The sequence below is a fragment of the Alligator mississippiensis genome, chromosome 3 (genome assembly GCF_030867095.1).
Source record: "Alligator mississippiensis isolate rAllMis1 chromosome 3, rAllMis1, whole genome shotgun sequence".
Taxonomy (NCBI): Eukaryota; Metazoa; Chordata; order Crocodylia; family Alligatoridae; genus Alligator; species Alligator mississippiensis.
This window is the reverse complement of record NC_081826.1, coordinates 2,222,912-2,241,475: the sequence shown is the minus strand read 5'-3', so window position 1 is coordinate 2,241,475 and position 18,564 is coordinate 2,222,912. Positions and strand designations below refer to the sequence as shown.

At 53.1% G+C, this 18,564-nt stretch overlaps 1 protein-coding gene across 1 annotated transcript; it reads left to right on the top strand.

Annotated features, from left to right (window-relative positions):
- The first annotated feature begins 7,981 nt into the window (after positions 1-7,981).
- TIGD5 (tigger transposable element derived 5) lies at positions 7,982-11,577 on the top strand. Its single transcript, XM_059723687.1, has one exon. It carries the CDS (start codon positions 8,070-8,072, stop codon positions 9,795-9,797), a length of 1,728 nt encoding a protein of 575 aa, XP_059579670.1. The 5' UTR covers positions 7,982-8,069; the 3' UTR covers positions 9,798-11,577.
- Positions 11,578-18,564: the final 6,987 nt, after the last annotated feature.

Here is an 18,564-nt window from a genome sequence, read left to right as displayed (position 1 = left end):
TTCAGTTTAAAACCAACTGCTTCTTAATAAAAAGGGACCAATGCTAACAATTTAAGGGATTTTTTGCTTAATATGTATTTTAGGGAAAACATCCTATACAAAGGAAGTAGACTATGGAATCTGCTTTGCGTACACCATCTTGTTATGGCTATTTAGAGCACAAGACATGCTGAATTAAGTCAAATTTAGCTTCCAGGATACCTAAATTATCCAACATAATATGGGAAGAGTGTCCTCAGCACAGGATTGACAACAGTGCCTAGAAATCTAACTAGAGGCTCGGTACCAGGAGGACTGTGATCAAATGGGTAAAAGCAAGCATGATAAATGCATACAAATGCATTTTTAAGCCATGCAGCTGAATATCTGTTCCCCTTCTGCTTCGGGGCCAAGCCCAGTGGCAGGGATGGCTGCTACCTCTGCCGTCAGGGATCAATCCAGAAACATATAAAGCTGGACATTTTCCCCAGATTCAATTAAGTGCATATGATGGTACCAACAGCTGGAAAGATTCAGAATCCTGATCTCAGGAGTTGCCAGGCAAGTCAAGAGGTTTAAAACTACCTTCAAAAGGTAAATCCCTTTGCCATCTTGAACGTACACAGAAGCTGTTACTTAATAGGGATAGTTTATAATGTAAGGTGTTTTAAATATTTATAACCTAAATAAGTTATGTCAAAAAAACACACACCACCATTTCTAAGGAAAAACAATAGTCTTCTACTTAAAAGACTCCAAACTTATTCTTTTCATCAGCTGCTAAAGACAGCAAATAAATCTTGCCTGGCTGAAACAATGTAAAATTCCTTTTTTTTCTCCTTATGTAAAAAAAATCAAAATGAAAAATCTTCCAAGTCAGATTTTTAAATATATATTTTCACTGTATATTCTGCCCTATAGGTATTAATAGGAACGTTTCTTACTATAGATAGTTTGAGTGAGCCAATGGTTTGAAGATTACAGAGAATGACTCCTACTTGCTGCTTTCAAAGTCTCAGCATCCCATCTGAAGCAGACACGTGTCAAGTGGGTCGTATAGTATGACGATGAAACAGTCATTCTGTAGTTAAATCTTCAGCTGTGGAAGCTGTCGTGACTTCCTTGGCATTATGACCAAAAAATAGCCTATGACATCATGTTATAGGTCATAAACGTAGGCCATGTGCAAAGGGTCTGCAGTGATCAAGAGGCTGTTTATCAGTTATAAGACAAGAGGTAGGAACAACTATGCTGCGCTCTCTCACTGTAATAAAAAGCCTCGTTAAGGCAACTGCAGCCACCTCCTGCAGTCTCGGATTTGTGCCTTAAATTTTATACTCTTAAAATTTCTATTTTCCAAGAATAATCCCATAGTAACCACCTAGGACAAGCAAAGGTAGAGGGAGGGGGTGGTACGGGACGTTACAGGACTGATGCTCAGATGCTTCTTTCCAGTATCACTAGACAGGGGTTGAGATCTGCTAGAGGAAGGAATATCCTGTATTTTGTTAGGACAGCAGGTGGGGAAAGGGAAGAAGATGGTGCCACTGGACGCGACTGGGATTAATGCAGCAACAAAAGGACTGTTCACACCTAGCGACTGCTTAAAGCAAATGTTTTTTCAAAATAAGGCACAATTTGGTAAGGGGTGTTTGCTTTAATGTGCTTATTACCTCTCTTTCACGACCACTTTAAGTGTACAGAAAGCAAAGGTGCACAGAATAAGGCACAATTTTGTAGAGGGTTTTCTCTCTTTCATGACCATTTTTAGGGGGAAAATGCACAGAAAGTGCACAATTCAAGTAGCAGGGGACTAGGAGTTAGAAAAGTTATGACTATAGCTGCATTTACTGCCAGGGAGCCATACTGGGAACCCTGAATATTGCATTTCAGTACAATGTCCTATATTAATCCAAACCTGTTATGCACTGATTTAGGGGTCTTTAAAATCATATCAAGAACAAAAGAGGCTGAAGCATCCAGAATACCTTGCAGTCAAAAAGAAATGCAAAAATCTAGAACTCTTGTTTCAGAGATGATCCCTTTTACTAGGTCAGCTGAGAAACTGCAAAAAAAAATTTTTTTCCTGCATTTTTTGGGCTTTTTTGCATTCAAAAAGTCATGCATGACTCTACTAGATGCACACTTCATCTAAATTCGCCTTCTGGTTGCAGGGCTACAAGCCTGTCTTAATAAGCTACTTCAAAGAGGAGGTGGGAAGGTGCGTTTCGTTTGAGGTAGCAAGAAGGCATCCTGTCGCAGCTCTTCAAATACTGCCAGCTAGCACACAGCTGTAATACTTAGCCGGCACTCACACGAGGAGGAAAAAATGCATCTGCAAGTCAGAGAAACTGGAGTAAGCTTTCTCCTATTTTAATGTAATTAATGATTGTTTTCCTGAAATACCTGAAACAGACTTTCAGGCAACAAAGCACGAGCTGCTGGGCTGCACGTATATGGAGTACATCACGTACCTAATAAATGTGGAGTATGTCACGTATATGGAGTATGCCACACACGTAATAAATGTATTTTGGACACTAAAACTGCATGGCTTTTTCTTGATTTCTATCCCGTTCTCTTGTCAAATCAGCGGATTGGCAAGTCCCCTCCCAAAACAACCAAAGTTAAAATTAACAGTGTCATTGGCAAGTAGCAAACTCCTACTGAAATAAAGTCACCCCCACGTAAGCAATGCAACAACTTCCCTCGGAGAAAAAAAAGAAGCAGAAATGACAGGAAGAATAGGACATACTTACTTTTTCAGATCCTAGGAGAGCAATAAGAAAAAAAGAGAAAGTTAAGGAGAGTAAGAAAGTTTCTGTTTCTAGGGACGCAGCAACGAGTCAAAAAGCACAGCTGACTGAGCCGGTAAATCACTTGGATAACACAAGAAACTGCTTTAACCTGGGTTACAGTAAATCTCCGGTACTTAGCTCCTCCAGGCTAGAACCAGGCGCATTTATCAAGGATCAGCTAGATACCCAGGTGTACGTTTTCAAATGATCAGCACTAAAAAACCCCGTTGGTTATGTTCCCACTGCTGTTTTTAAAACAGTGGCATGGTCAGAGATCTGTCGCATGGGGGATGAACAAGCCGCGATATGCCAACTGGGTATTTCACCAATTCACCCACAATTTAAGTGGTCTGTCAACCCCTGGACCAAGAAAGCTCAGGAGCAACTTGCCCAATCTACAATTGCTTGTAGTCTGCAATTGTTTGCGGCATCTTGACTAGCTTTTAAAGGCATTAACTACCACCTCGATCACTTGGTGCCAATGGTCTAAGCACCTGTCTAAGGTGCCCCAACAGTCGCAGCAGGCTAGGGACTGATTTGACTTGATCACTCAGCAATGAGTTAACTCAAAAGACTAAAAAAACAAGACTAGGGCAGATATTTCTTAAAAGCCTTATGCAAAAAGCATCTGCAATAAAGTTTTGTGTTTTTTTTTATATAGACAAAAGAAATTCCCATTTTCATGCCAAACACGTTTTTAAAATCATATTGCTCCTCTGAAAGGCTATCAGACACCCTTGCTGTAGGCCCACTAAGCCTCTAGGGCACAGCTTGAATCAACAGAACTCAAAAATCATGTTTTTTAAGAAAGTGCTTTAGCGGGGGAAAAAAAAAAATCTTCCAAATGGGCATGATCTGCAACAGATGAAATGCCGTCTTCTGGGAGCAGACTACAGCCCACCCAAAACAGCTCTGTGATCAACAGGCCACAACCACTCATCTCAAGGATACAGTAAGCCTTAAACCCAACGGTAAGGTTTTAAAAGCTGGATTTTCACGTTACACGAGTGCAAATTGCACAAATTGACAGGACAAGGAGCTATGGGCTCAAGTTGAAGCAAGGGAAGTTTAGGTTGGAGGTGGGGGGGGAAAAAAACTCACGGGGAGGAACCGGTTACCCAGAGAGATGGTGGGCTCTCCAACCTCAGAGGTGTTTAAGACCCGGGTAGACAAAGCCTTAGGTGAGATGATGTAGCTGGGGCTGGTCCTGCTTGGAGTCCTGCCCTTTGGGCGGGGGGCTGGACTCGATGATCTTCCGAGGTCCCTTCCAGCCCTAATGCCTATGAAACCTATGAAACCAGAGGGCTGGACTAGATGTGACCTCCTGAGGTCCCTGCCAGCCCTCGTTATCCGTGGTTCTAAATTACACAAACACACAAATCAAGTGACTGCATAAGAGACCATCCTAACACAAATGGAGCGTGTCTATACTGGGGAAAGAGGGTTTAAACTTGCTAAAATCCGCCTTGTTTAAATAAAGCAGTTTGCATCTTCATGTGTATTTACTGGAGAAGGCACCCTAATGAGAAGACAACTTTTGAGCTGTCCAAGAACTTATTACAAAATTCCTACCTGTACAAAATTCCCAATTCTGCCCATTACCTTGTGAGTCCTAAGGTTTATAAGTAAAAAAAAAAGGACTACGGTTGATGAATAATGTCTACAAGGAAGAAAAAAGAAAAGAGAGAAACTGAGCATATATAAAAATATACTCCACACTCAAAAGCAAAGCAAGGTCACTTTATCAGCCTTATTGTGATCCTAAAATTGAACCAAGGTTATTCAGTCTTTATGCTTCTCATTCATCATAGTGCTTTACGACCAGAACAGCTGATGCTTTCATGTGCACAATACTTTTATTCAGATGTAATTAAAGTTAGGAAGTAGCTTTCATCTCACTGACCTTCAACAGTATTAAATATATTATTTGGGAGCAACCAAATCAAAGACACTAATAGACAGTGACAGATAAAGTTGTGCCCAAAATGTTTCTGCGATGTGCGCGCGCAGACCAGAAAAAATGTAAAAAGGACTACTCGTGCCGCCCCATCAGACGCTGGCCTTTGCATTAACCGTGCCATCGAAAAAGCCGGCTCGTGACGTGTAACAGGCAGCATTTTTTTTTGGCACATGCAGGGTAGCCGTCATTTCCCAACCCCTAAACGCATCAGAAGAGCCAATAATGTGAAATTACACTAGTCAGAATAACCAACCTATAAGAAATGCTAATAACCACTTAAAAACCCAAAGAACAGTTTTTAATTAACAATTTGGCCACCTGTCAGTTTTAAATTTTGATTTCAGCTATCACTTCCAGTCTGGAAAATGAGAGAAAAACTCTTATGTTGGGTTTCAAATGCTAGAGGGAAACCCATAACGAAAAAAAAGACGACACGAAGGAGATGCAAGGAGTTGATATGGACGCTTTATAAGCTTTGGACCGAAGCTACGTGCTTATTATTACTACTTTAATTTTGGCTACTCTACAAGAAGTTATCAAAACACACGCAACAAAAATAAATACATTGGGTCATGACAAAACAGTTGAGTTCATTTTCTGGTCTAAGAAAAGCTGCATTTAGAAACAGCCCAAGTCTTGAAAATGCTAGATGGCCCCCTCCCCCCCCCCGAAACACACATAAAGTTGCTTATTTTCCGCAGCCCTTATAATTGCTGGAGGGCCGCGTTAGCTGATTTCAAAAGTGCATCAAAAGTATGCAAGCTTTCGCAGCGCAAAGCTCAGGATGTTCACAAGTCCTCCCTCCACCGGCAACCCGAGACTTCACACGACAACTAGCAAGAAACGGATCGCAATATCAACCTCCGTCACTACTGGGGCCGCTCGGCGCCGTTCGCCGAGTTAAAGCCGACGAGGAATTATATATAGCGCTTATGTCATGTCGCACGTTGCATCCATCCCCACAACGGTCACCCCGGCACCAGCGAGGGAAATAGGTGTGGGCTGCTGGTAACAAGAAAGAACAGGGAAACCCCAAGTCTTGGCACGGATTTCACACTAGAAACAAACATCCAACGCAGACCAAGTGCAGCCTGCTCTGCTGGTCACGTCCCGTCCCGTCCCGTCCCGGCGTCCACAACAGCTGGCCAAATGGGACAGGTCCCGAAAGGGGGAAGCGAGCGGCTTCCCTGCTGTCCCAGCGCCTCCTCCCCTCCCAGTCCCACAGCTGGGGGCTGTCGCACCAGACGTGGTCACGGATGGGATACCCCAAAAAAGGGAGAAGAGCCAGGGGTGCAAAGTAACTCGCCCACAATGAATGGGTTCATTACCCTCCCCCACGCCTGTCCCACTGCCCAGCCCCTCCCCCACACCTGTCCATCCACCCCCCCACATCTGTCCGACTCTCCACACACGCCGCATCTGTCCAGCCCCGCGGGGTCACAGAGGGGGGAGGCGGGAGGCGCCGCCCCCCAACCCCGCGCGTGGGGGTGGGGGAGGGGTGTGGGGTCGCAACCCCCCTCGCACTCACGCGCTGCGTCCACGCGGCCTCCAGCCGGGCAAAGGGAGGCGGTTCCCCCGCGCGGGGCATTCTGGGCCGCGGCTCCGACCAACCGCGGGAGGAGGTGGGGGAGAGGCACCGGGGACATCGCATGCCCCACCCCCCCCCGCAGCGGCTGCAAGAATGGACCGGCCCGAGGTGCGCATGCGCGGCGTGTGCCTGGCGGCACCTCCCGGAAAAATAGAACGTCCCACTATATCCCCCCACCCCTTCACCGATAGCATGGAACGAACCGAACACCCCTCCCCCCGGTAGGAATGGACTGATCCCAGCGGTTAACAGGGCGCCCAGCCGGAAGCACCCACTAACAACAGCTGGGAGGAGGGCGGGAGGACGCAAAACCGATTTGTTCCACTGCGCATGCGCTCTCCTCCCCCTCCCGGACAGATATGGAACCCAAGCCGCTACTAGGATTCCTAGCTGGAAGCATCCACGCACAGTAGCTGCACCGCGCAAGCGCCCTCCACCCCTCCCTCCCTGGCAAGCATGGAACAACCCAAGCTCCCACACTGGGATGCCCAGCTGGAAATACCCGTTCACCAGGGGGGAAAGAAAGAAACGTTCTACCGCGCATACTCTCTCCGCCCCCCTCCCTAGCAAACATGGAACAATCCAAGTAGTCAACAAGGTGCTGAGCCGGAAGCACCCACTCACAGTAACAGGGGGAAGAGAGAAAGAAACATTACACTACACGTGCGCCCTCCACCCCTCCCTCCCTGGCAAGCACGGAACAACCCAAGCTCCCACACTGGGATGCCCAGCTGGAAATACCCATTCACCAGGGGGGAAAGAAACGTTCTACCGCGCACACTCTGTCCGCCCCCCTCCCTAGCAAACATGGAACAATCCAAGTAGTCAATAAGGTGCTGAGCCGGAAGCACCCACTCGCAGTAAAGGGGAGGATAGAAACAGAAACATTATACCGCGCATGCGCTCTTCACCCCCTCCCTGGCCAGCATGGAACAATCCAAACCGCCACTAAGGTGCTGAACCAGAAGCACCCACTCACAGTAGCTAGGGGAATTGAGAAACACCCCCCTCCCTAGTGAACATGGAACAACCCATGCCCAGCCGGAAGCACCCACTCGTAGTAGTTGGGGGAAGAGAGAAATAACCCCCCCCTTCCCCGGCAAACATGGAACAACCCAAGCCTTCACTAGGAAGCCCAGCCAGAAGCACCCATTCACAATAAGGGGAGAAGGGGAGAAAGCAGCATCCCACTGCGCATGCGCCCTCCACCCCATCCCTGGCAAACATGGAACAACTCAAGTCTTCACTAGGAAGCCCAACCGGAAACACCCACTCGCGGTAGTTGAGGAAAGAGAGAAAGAAACACCCCCCGGCAAAAATGGAACAACCCAAACTTTCACTAGGAAACCCAGCCGGAAGCACCCACGCGCAGTAGTTGGGGGAAGAAAGAAAGAAACACCCCCCGCGGCAAAAATGGAACAACCCAAACCCTCACTAGGAAGCCCATCCGGAAACACCCACTCACAGTAAGGAGTGGGGGAAGAGAGAAAGAACCATTCCACCGCGCATGCGCCCTCCACCCCCCTCCCGGCAAGCATGGAACACCCCAAGCCTCCCCTAGGGTGCTCAGCCGGAAGCACCCACTCGCAGTAAAAGAGGGGGGCGTCGGAACAGAACATTCCATCTCGGGGTGGGGGGGGAGGGAAAAAAAAAGGGCAGAACCCCGCGCATGCGCGGCGCGAGACAAAAGGCAGCTTCCCCCCCTCCCCCCCAATAAGCCCCGGTTATAACGCGGCCGCCCCGCATGGAGCCGGGCCCCGCGTCCCCGGCGGGGGCAGCCCCGCGCTGTAAGCGGGGCGGGCCCAGCAGCGGGGCGCTGCGCCGGGCCTACTCCATCAAGGACAAGCTGCAAGCCATCGAGCGCGTGAAGAAGGGCGAGCGCCAGGCCTCGGTGTGCCGCGACTTCGGCGTGCCCGGCGGCACGCTGCGCGGCTGGCTGAAGGACGAGGCCAAGCTGCGCTGGTTCCTGGACCAGCTGGGCGGCGAGGTGGGCACGCAGCGCAAGAAGATGCGGCTGGCCAACGAGGAGGAGATCGACCGCGCCGTCTACACCTGGTTCCTGGCCCTGCGGCAGCACGGCGTCCCGCTCTCCGGGCCCCTCATCCAGGCGCAGGCCGAGGCCTTCGCCCGCCAGATCTACGGCCCCGAGTGCACCTTCAAGGCCAGCCACGGCTGGTTCTGGCGCTGGCAGAAGCGCCACGGCATCTCCAGCCAGCGCATCTACGGCGGCGAGCCGCTCAAGGCCGAGCCCGAGCCGGCCGGCGACCCGCCCCCGCCGCCCTTGCCGCCCCCGCCGCCCGGCGACGGCTACGGGGACGAACAGATCTACAACGCCAACGTCACCGGGCTCTACTGGAAGCTGCTGCCGGGCCGCGCCGGGCCGCCCCGCCGCCCGCCCGTGCGGGACCGCGTCACGGTGCTGCTGGCCGCCAACCTCACGGGCGCCCACAAGCTGAAGCCGCTGGTGGTGGGCGGCCTGCGGGACCCGCCCAGCCTGCGCCACCACAACCAGGACAAGTTCCCCGCCTGCTACCGCTACGGCCCCGAGGCCCGGCTGGGGCCGGCCCTGCTGCGGGCCTGGTTCTTCGAGGACTTCGTGCCGGGCGTCAAGCGCTACCTGCGCCGCAGCTGCTTGCAGCAGAAGGCCGTGCTGCTGCTCGGCTGCCCGCCCCCGCCGCCCGCCGCCGAGGACGCGCCGCAGCTGCAAACGCCCGACGGCGCCATCCGGGCCCTCTTCCTCTCCAAGGCGCCGGCGGGGAGCGGCCGCATCCCGGCCCCGCTGGAGCAGGGCGTGGTGTCGGCCTTCAAGCAGCTCTACAAGCGGGAGCTGCTGCGGCTGGCCGTGTCCTGCGCGGCCGGCGGCGGGGGCTCGGCGGCGGGGAGCGGCCCCCTGGACTTCGTGCGCTCCTTCCTGCTCAAGGACATGCTGTACTTGGCCGGCCTGTCCTGGGACCTCATCCCCGCCGGCTCCATCGAGAAGTGCTGGCTGCTGGGGCTGCGCGCCGCCTTCGAGCCGCGGCCCGGCGAGGACGAGCAGGGTGAGGCGCTGGGGGCGGACGGCGGGGACAGCAAGGTCTTCAGCGACCTCACGCACTTGGCGGCGCTGGCCTACAAGCGCCTGGCCCCCGAGGAGGTGGCCGACTGGCTGCACCTGGACGACGCAGCCCTGGGCGCGGAGGGGGACGATGGGGAGGAGGACGCGGGGGACGAGGGCCGCGGGGGGGAGGAAGAGGAGGAGGAGGAGGAAGGGGTGGCAGCAGGAGGTGGGGGCGCAGTTGAGAGCAACCAGGAAGGGGAGGGAGAGGGCCCCTTGCTGCCCACAGCCGGGGAAGCCATCACGGGCCTGGAGACGGCCCTACGCTGGCTGGAGAGCCAGGACCCCCGGCAGGTGGGGCCCCTGAAGCTGGTGCAGCTCCGCTCCCTCATCAGCATGGCCCAGCGGCTGCGCCAGGGGGGCAGCCCAGACTCCTAAGGAGAGCGAGGGGCTGCGGCTGGTCAGCGACCGACTGCTTCACCGTGGGGCGGGGGGGGGGCGTTCAGCCCAAGCCCTACACTGCAACGGGACCATCACGAGGGGGGAACCCCATGTCTTGGGGCTCATAAGGGGTGCTTACCTCTTTCCAATGCAACCGCTCTTCTCCAGAGGGCTGGTGCTCACCCCACCATCCCTGGGAGGGTCTGTTATCTGCTACTGAGCAGGGCAATCCCCTATCCCATAGCTGCTGCAAGGCACTGGAGGGCTAATGCATAACCCCAACTCCTGGGGGAAGGGAGATGCAGGGTGCGGGGCGACCAACCCTCATCTCCAATGCTCCCACGAGGAATGGGCGACTGGGGGGAAGGTTTCCTGGCCATTGCTGAAGAGGCTGCCCTCGCTGCGCTTGGAATTAATCGGCATTCCTGAGAAGGTTTCTGGGGCCTGGGTATCCCAGGGCAGAAGGCTCCCTGCAGCTCCCAGCCGCCTGTCCCTCCTGCCAGCAGGACTCTGAGGACGGGGGCATCTCACTGTGAAGGGAAGGGAACTCGCGTCGCTGCAAACCCATCGGGAGAGACTTTGCAAACCGTGAAGGGTAGGGGGGAAGCAAGTGCTGGATGAGGTCTAAGTGGCCCATGCACAGCTGCACAGCTGGAGGGCAATCGGGGTAGCCATGGCCTCGCCACCCAGACAGTGGGCATCAGCAGACTGCAGCTGCTGCAGTGGGCTGCCTTCGGGAGGGTGTCCTTCCTGCTGTGGAGGGCGCAGGTTAGGAATGCCCTTCACATGCAGAGTGGCATTGCAGGGGGGACGGGGGGGTTGGGGCTGGTTTCAGTCCATTTGTCTTTTACATGCACTGGATCCAGACTGGTACACTCTGGGCTGGGATACACTAATAAGCTACAGACCACCCTGAGTGTGGGACGAGGGTCTGACCTACCTTCCAAGGCTATTTTATTGTGTGTATCAGGGCTCTGGGGGCTCTGAAGCCACGGATGCTTAGGACCTTGCAAAGCAGGTGTTTTAATTTTTAAAAGCCTTCGTAAAGCTGGACAGTTAGGTCTGGTGGAGAGAAGTCCCTGCCCCGCGAGCTGCAGGGCGCTTTGTAGACTCATCCAAAACAAGGCAGCTTTCTGGTTTTGCCTCTGTTGAGGCAGCCTGGGTGAAAAGGATGGGAAGAGCCCGTAAATCTCTCTTGGAAAGGTAGAGACGCTTCTCCTTAGAATCTCGTTGTGGTCCAGAATGAGTTATCGTCTGGCTATTTATTTAGCAGAAAAAAAATACAATTTGAATTAGCATTGAATAACCCTACCTGAGTAGGTAGGAGGTGGGTATTTGGACTTACGGAAGCTTTCATCTCTGAGATGGATGGTTTCACAGGGTTTTTAATTCCACCTTGGGTATTTTTATTTTTGTAAATGGCCGCTCTGATCCACCCCAAAAGCAAGATGACTAGTGAGATGCATAGATTTTCAGTCTGACCTGTCCTCTCCGAAAGGCACCGCAAATACAAGCTTCCGCTTCTTACCCTTGAACTTCTGTGATCCTCCGAAACGTATTTAAGTAGGCGAAGTCAGCCAGTTGCCTATGGGGGGAAAAACACTGTGGCTGCTCTGAGAAGGAAAAAAACAAACACAAACTGTCTCTTGAATTGTGGTTCAACTTTTGCCTCTGAGCCCGTGAACGAATACTGAGATGTGTTTACAAAATAAAGTTTTGAAAAAATCTCATCGATCGAGACAAGAAATGTTAAATAAATGTGTAGAGTTGCCTTATACATCCTGCTTTCTCCTCCGTTTGGAAAACCAGCTCTAAATCATCTCCGGTGCAACTGAAACTCCAGTGTCCTTGGGATGGCTTTATTAGGAGTGGGTGCAGAGAACCGGCTAGGAAGGAGAAGTCTACTAATTAATTTTAAGCAGTAGAAAGACAAGAAGTAGGGGGGAAAAACCTAGCACCAAACTGGGAGCAAGTTTTAGGCTCCGGGGAACACCGTCTCTTTCAAAATCCACAACTCCACGACATGAATGGTAATAAACACTTCAGATGGGGAAAAAATGCTTATTGCTTCAGTAAAAACAAGTCTGTACTGTTCAGCTTTCTTGCAGTGCAAAGCCAGCACAGAACGACTCCAAGCGGTTTCCCGTTCCTTTAGAGCTGGCTTCGTCGTAACGAGCCTCACGGGGCAATATGTGGATTGTGTTTTTTAATTCACAGAATTATTTCTGCTGAATTTTTTTTTAAAGACAGCATTTCTATTTTGTTTTGTCCCTTTAATTTAATTTAATTTTTTTTCTACGAACTTTGCATTTGAAGCCACAACTTCTCGACTGTTGTGTGAGAAGTCCGTAGTTGTATGCTGGGGGAGGCTGTGCACCCCAGCAAGCTTTCAAGCTCAATAGAGGAGTGATGGGTTGCATCTCTTTGGCCTGCGTCTTGCTAAAAATCAGATGAACTGACCTAATGGTCCTTTCTGGCCTTTATGAAAAGGCTTAAAAAGTGCGGTGTTGAAGGAGAGCTGGAGCTCTGAGGATAGGGTTCCTCTTGGGGAGGTGCGTGCATTGTGTAGGGACAGGAAGGATCTTGTGGAAGCCTAGGATTGCTATGAAAGTAATGGTTAAAACTGAGCTGGCTTTCCTGTCAGCACGACGACATTGGGAGCCAAGTTGAGAGCGTTCATCGCATGTTCGCAGTTACCAGTTTCCTTTCTGTTTTATTTTCAATCCGTGTGCCGCTCGTGTGAAAAGCAAGACACAAAAACAGCCTTGTGAGGATGGATCCCTGGGTGCCACCCTGCAAATCCAGGGAAAAATCCACATAGAAGCAAAGCCACATCCTGTAGCTGCCGGTGTCCTAGAGTCCCAGGTCTTCAAAGGGAGCATGGTGTCTTGCTGTCTATTGTGCAACTGGGTTGTGTTATCAGTTCTGACCCTGGAGTTGTGTTTGTGCACGGAGACTTCTCGGAGAAGTGGGCTGTTAAATAAGGATGAGCTGTAGCTAACTGCGCTCCTAAAATGTTGGCGTCAGCATGGTGAAAGAAGTACGTGGGAGCTGGTATGAGGAGGGTTGAGCTGAAACCGGTTCCCTTAAATCACGAATCTGCACCTTTTTGTTTCAAGTCTTGCTAAATTCTAGCTTTAAGAGTATCCCCCTCTCTGTGTCAAGGGAGACAATTAGCCATATTAGTCTCTAAGGTACCACCGTGTCCTGCCTTCTGCCTCTAGCAGGTAGTAGACAAACTGGGAAAGGGTGAGGAAAAGCCCATGGCTGCTGGGCACGGGAGGACAGATTGCTTTGAGGAATGGAGCTGACTTCCTCTTTGTTTCTGTGGGGGCTGTACCCTTCCGGCTGGCTGTGCAGCGTGGGAGCCACGTCCTGCTGTCCACGCTCAGCTGAGAGGTCGTGGTGTCGGGATCAACCCTTCCAGTGCTTTCATGAGCCTTGGGAGGCCAAAGGAGACCCCGGCCGCTGCTGTTTCTAGCGGGGCAAAGTTTCATAGTTGGTCGGGTTGGAAGGGACCTGAGCAGATCATCTAGTCCGACACTTTGCCATGGGCAGGAAAGGATGCTGGGGTCAAACGACCCCGGCCTGGTGATTGTCTAGCCTCCTTTTGAAGACCCCCAGGGTAGGAGCCAGCACCACTTCCCTTGGAAGTTGGTTCCAGATCCTAGCTGCCCTGACTGTGAAGTAGTGTCTCCTGATGTCTAGTCTGAATCTACCCTCTGCCAGCTTGTGGCCGTTATTTCTAGTCACTCCTGGGAGTGCTCGGGGGAACAGGGACTCCCCCAATGCCTGCTGGTCCCCCTGGCTAGTGTGTAAACGGCCACCAGATCCCCGTCAGCCTTCTCTTGTGGAGGCTGAACAGGTTCAGGTCCCGTCGCCTCTCCTCGTAGGGCCTGCCCTGCTGCCCCCTGACCATGCAGGTGGCCTCCTCTGGCCCCTCTCCATGCTGTCCACATCCCTCCTGAAGTGCGGCGCCCAGACCTGGACGCAGTACTCCAACCGCGGCCTGACCAGTGCCGCGTAGAGGGGGAGGATCACCTCCTTGGACCTGTTCGAGATGCATCTGTGGATGCATGACAAGGTGCGGTTGGCCTTCCTGACCACGTCCCCACACTGTTGGCCCATGTTCATTGCGGTATCAATAATGACTCCAGGATCCTTTTCTGCCTCTGCGCTGACGAGAAGGGAGTTCCCAGCCTGTAGGTCTGCTGCTGGCTCTTCCTCCCCAGCTGCAGCACCTTGCACTCGTCAGTGTTGAACCCATCCTGTTCTCATCCGCCCACCCCTGTAACATGTCTAGATCAAGTTGCAGCATGTCTTTCTCTAGCGTGCCCACTTCTCCCCACATCTTGGTGTCATCTGCAAATCTGAACAGGTTGCTTTTCACCCCCTCGTCCAAGTCGCTGATGAAGATGTTGAACAGCGCGGGTGCGAGGACTGAGCCCTGGGGGACCCCACTGCCCACAGCCCTCCAGGTTGAAAATGTCGGGCGGGGTAGGTAGACACCCGAGGCTGCAGCAGGCAGGAGAACCACAACCTGCTAGAAGCAGAAAGCCAAGTTGCAGGCGAGGGAGCCAGTGCCTGATGCAAAGAAGGGGAAGTGGTGGTGGAAGGAATTAGCACGCCGGAGGGGGCCCGTGTGCTATGCACAAGCTAGAGCACAGAAGGTGGGGGTTGTTTTAGAGCTGCTGAGCAGTTTGGAGGAGACCCCCAAGGGGAGACTGTCAGATCTTTGAGGCAGGGACGGTCTCAATGTTGGATGTGACCTGATGAAGCCGATTGCAAGGAGATGCAGGCTATGCGATGCCATTGGGGACCTGGGCATGCTGGCGGGGTGAGGATGTAGAAAGATTTTTGGGCCCCATTTCCGTATGCATATGGGTGGACCGTTGTCATCTCTCATGTAGTTCATCTCCTGCCACCTACCTTCTTTCTTAAAAATTCCTGTTCAAGTGAGGTTCCTCGTCGAGTGCTTTTCTGCAGTTTATTGGGTGCCTTGAAATCTTTGGGCACGTGGATCCTTTGCAGCCATGTTGTGCTGGGCCGCCTGCTATAAAGCATGCTGCAGAAAGGGCTGACTGGTTGTCTTGTTCAGGCTTGATTGATTTTTTTTTACGTTTTTTTTCCCTGCCAGTCCTAACAGTCTGGCAGTGGCTGCTCCCAGGCCTGGTATGATTAAAACCACAAGCAGAATGAAAGGGACTTGTTCTTTCCCTTCAAGAGTTGGGGAAAGCAAAAAAAAAAAAAAAAAATCCCTTGTCGTGCCACGAGGATGGCTTGTGCCCTGTCATCTTCCACTCGCGTCTCAAGCTGGGGCTGGGGGTTCGACAAACCGGGCGACTGTGTAGTCCACGGGGTTTCTTAAACCACAGAAACAGCTTAAAACAGGGTCTTCTCTGCTTGCATCCCTGGGAGGAAGATCTCTTTGCTTCGTGCATGGACAGCAAATGTGTGTTGCTTCCACGATGAGCACCGGGGAGTTTCTTTTTGGATGGTCACAAGCAAAATAATTTCCCAGGTAGGTGCTGTGACTGGAGGGAAGGAGTGAAATGTTCCCACCTGGCCGGTGGATGAGGCCCCTGCGTGTTGCTGCTGCAGCCGCTAATCTAATCTCTCTTTCGCTGCCCCCCTCCATCTCCCCTCTAAACCTGGCTGCCATCTCCGGGTGGATGGGTGATAGCCAAGCCTGGGGCAGCGCGGTCAGGTCTCGGGAGCCGCTCGTGCGGGCTATGAGCTGAGTGACCACATGCATTACTGGAGGTGATCGAGAGGAGGGTGGGCAGGCACTGGTTGGGGAGGATCTAGGTGCAGCGATGCCTGTGCTCGGCTATGGGCATTTCCTAGGCGTCTGGGTGGTGATGGTTGGCTCCCCCCCCTTCCTGCTACATGTCCGGGGGGATTGAAGGGTCCTTCGGAGCTGGGCGTTGGGGACTGGGCTGATTTGGCTAGGGCTGATCTTGCCTCAGGTAGGGCGTTGGACTAGATGCGAGCTCTCTTCCAGCCTCACTTTTCTCTACGCCTCCCTGACCTTGTCCTTATGACACACAGGTGCAGTGGATCAGCACCGCACCAGAGCTGGGCAGGTCACGCAGATGCAGAATCCAGCCCCAGCCCTTCTTGCTGCATCGTCTCTGCCGGGCTAGCAGCCGCGTCCTTTTCTTTTCTTTCTCTGGAGTCTGTGGCTCTGAGGAACGGGCTGTTCTTACACAGCCCGTTAGCAAAGTAGAAAGGCTCTGCCACGGCCCAGGGGCAGAATCGTGGATATGCCTGTAATGTCCGGAGCTGATTTCTAGCTCCGTCCATCAGTACAATCAAGGTATGGGCCAAAGTCCTATTGGAAGGCAGCCCAGGGGCCGGGGTTGTCAGCCGGGTATTCATGCATCTGGTGGGCCACAGGAGAGAGCAAGTCCTTTCACATTGCTACTCTGTCCCTTAGTGGTGGCCTCTTCCAAACCACAAACAGGCCCTTGGGGTATTTGCAAGGGGCAGGTGCCTTGCGAGCACATAGGCTGGGTTCCCTTGGGGGCAACCAGGGGCTGAGGCTCAGCCGCGTACCTGGAAGGGGATGCAGAGTAATCCCCATGGCTGTCGGCTGCAGCACCCAGTCGAGAACCGCGGCGCTCCTGAAATGCGTCTGAATTCCTCCCCTGTTGCACCCCAGCTGCTTTTGAGAGGTCTTTCCTTGGGCATGGCTAGGGGGGTCCTGCCCGGCGTAGTGAGAGATACGGATTTGTGAGCCAGGACGCCGGCGTTTCTGTCCTTCTAGTGCTGGGGTTGAGGGGAGGAAGAGTGTGGTCTAGTAGCCATGAGAAAGGTCGGGACTCCTGGGTTCCTCGCTCGAAGGGCATGCCTAGTGCCACAGGGCAGTGCCATGTGCCGGGTGGGCTGTGTCAGTGGGGCTTGGGGACTCCTGGGTCCTTTCTGGACCTTTGACCATCCTATCCTCTGCAAGATCAAAGCTGCTTGGGGCCAATCTCTCCATGTCCTAACCATAGCCAGGAAGCTTTTCATCTTCAAAGGGTTTTGCCAACCTGAACTAATCGCCTCTTGTGCAGCTGCCAAGGAGGGAACGGAGCATCACAGCGGCTCTGCTATGAATAGCTCGCTTCAGAGCCCGTCCTGCCCTGGACGTGCGCGCAGAGCTCCCCTGGATCACAGCCCCCCGGGGAGGGCTTCCTTGTGCTTCCAACCCTGAAAGCTGGGGTGCAGGCCGTGCCCTCGCGGGGGGTGCTTGTGCCAGGGGTCTGCTCCCAAGCCTGTTGCAATGGAAAGAGCCCTGCAGAGCGCTGGGACTGGGGACAGCGAGCGGTGGTGTTTCCACAGTGGCTGCAGCCCCTAGGAAGGAGAATCAGCTCTGTTGTAACATCCTTGTTACAGATGGGAACAGGCCCTCGAGTCGAGCCCGTCCCCTGCCAAAGACGAGAGCCAGCCCCCGGACAGAGCCAAGCCTGTTGATTTTGGCCGGGTCCCATACGAGCGGCGGGGAGCTGCTTTTTCCAGTCGTCATTGCTGGAAGACGCAGGCCCCTTCTGCCTGCTCCGTGCTGCTATCACAACCTGGCCCCTGCCAGTGCCCAAGTCTCCGGTGACTTTGCTTCTCGCCTTGGTTTCCCTGGCTGGACAAGTGCAAGGCTGACCCAGTGAGATGGGACCTTCAGGCTGGGAGTGGGGACTGGCCGGTTCCTCGCGTCTCCTCCAGCAGTGCAGGGGACCGCTCGCTCCGGGTGATGGGAGCACCTGCAAAGGGAAGGAATCGGAGTGGCTCCCCCAGGACGGTGCCCAGTGCGTAGCCAGCCTCTCCCAGCCAGGCTGGCACCTCCAGCTGGAGGGGACAGACAGCAGCAGCAATGATGGCTAAGCTTTTAGCTCTTCGGTGTCCCTCGGGAGCTTGCACAGAAGCAGGACATGCGGCTCCTGCCCCAGCCCAGCCTCTGCTTGGACCCTCCAGTGAAGGAGATGTGGCTGCTTCAAATTCATCCAAGCTGCCGGTGCCCCCAGAAGTCCCAAGGTGGCTGGGCAATTACAGCTATTTATAGCATGCCAATGGCATGCCGCTGCCTAGCGCTTTGCTGTGAAATAAAAGACTTTCTGTGCTGGCCTGGCTGGGAATGCACTCTTCCTGCTGTCCAGGACTGGGGGCTGAAAGGCCTTCAGTCTGCAGGGAGGAAGGTGGAAGAAGAGGCCTTGTACAGCACCAGCCACCCCCTCCTCTGCTACTTTCATGCTGTCTGTCCCTCTGCACCCCCCCGGGGTCTCCAGGGCAAGGCTGGAGAGACACAAACATCCCCTGGAAGCACAATAACCAGCTGCATCCTTTGCCCCCCATCTCTCTCTGCTAAAGTTTGCAGCCAACTTCTACTCCCAGCAGGAAGTCCCCTGGCTTACTCTTATGGGACCAAGAGATCCCGGCTGTGAGCTGGCCACAGCAGGAGAGGGTCCCTGCCACCCGGCTGGCAGCGGGAGGGATAGGAAGGTGCGTTATCCCCACGTGAAGGCTGCGGGTATGCAGGAGAAACATTCAACTCAACACAGATGTGGTTTCCAAAGGCAGCTGCTGGGACCTAACTTAGATGCCAATGAGCTGAACTGGAAACTGGCTCTAGGGTTATTATACATTTCCATGAGCATTAGAGCTGCTTGGCTCTTTTTTTTATAACTGGGTGGCCATTTTTATCGGGTGATAATTACCTTGGTGGCTCTACATTTCTTGCACGATTCACCAGTCCGTTGCGTTATACATGTAACGTGTAGCAGGGGCCAAA

What these genes read in the sequence shown, in the direction of transcription:
- TIGD5 (XM_059723687.1), top strand. Translation starts at nt 8,070, where the DNA reads ATGGAGCCGGGCCCCGCGTCCCCGGCGGGGGCAGCCCCGCGCTGTAAG.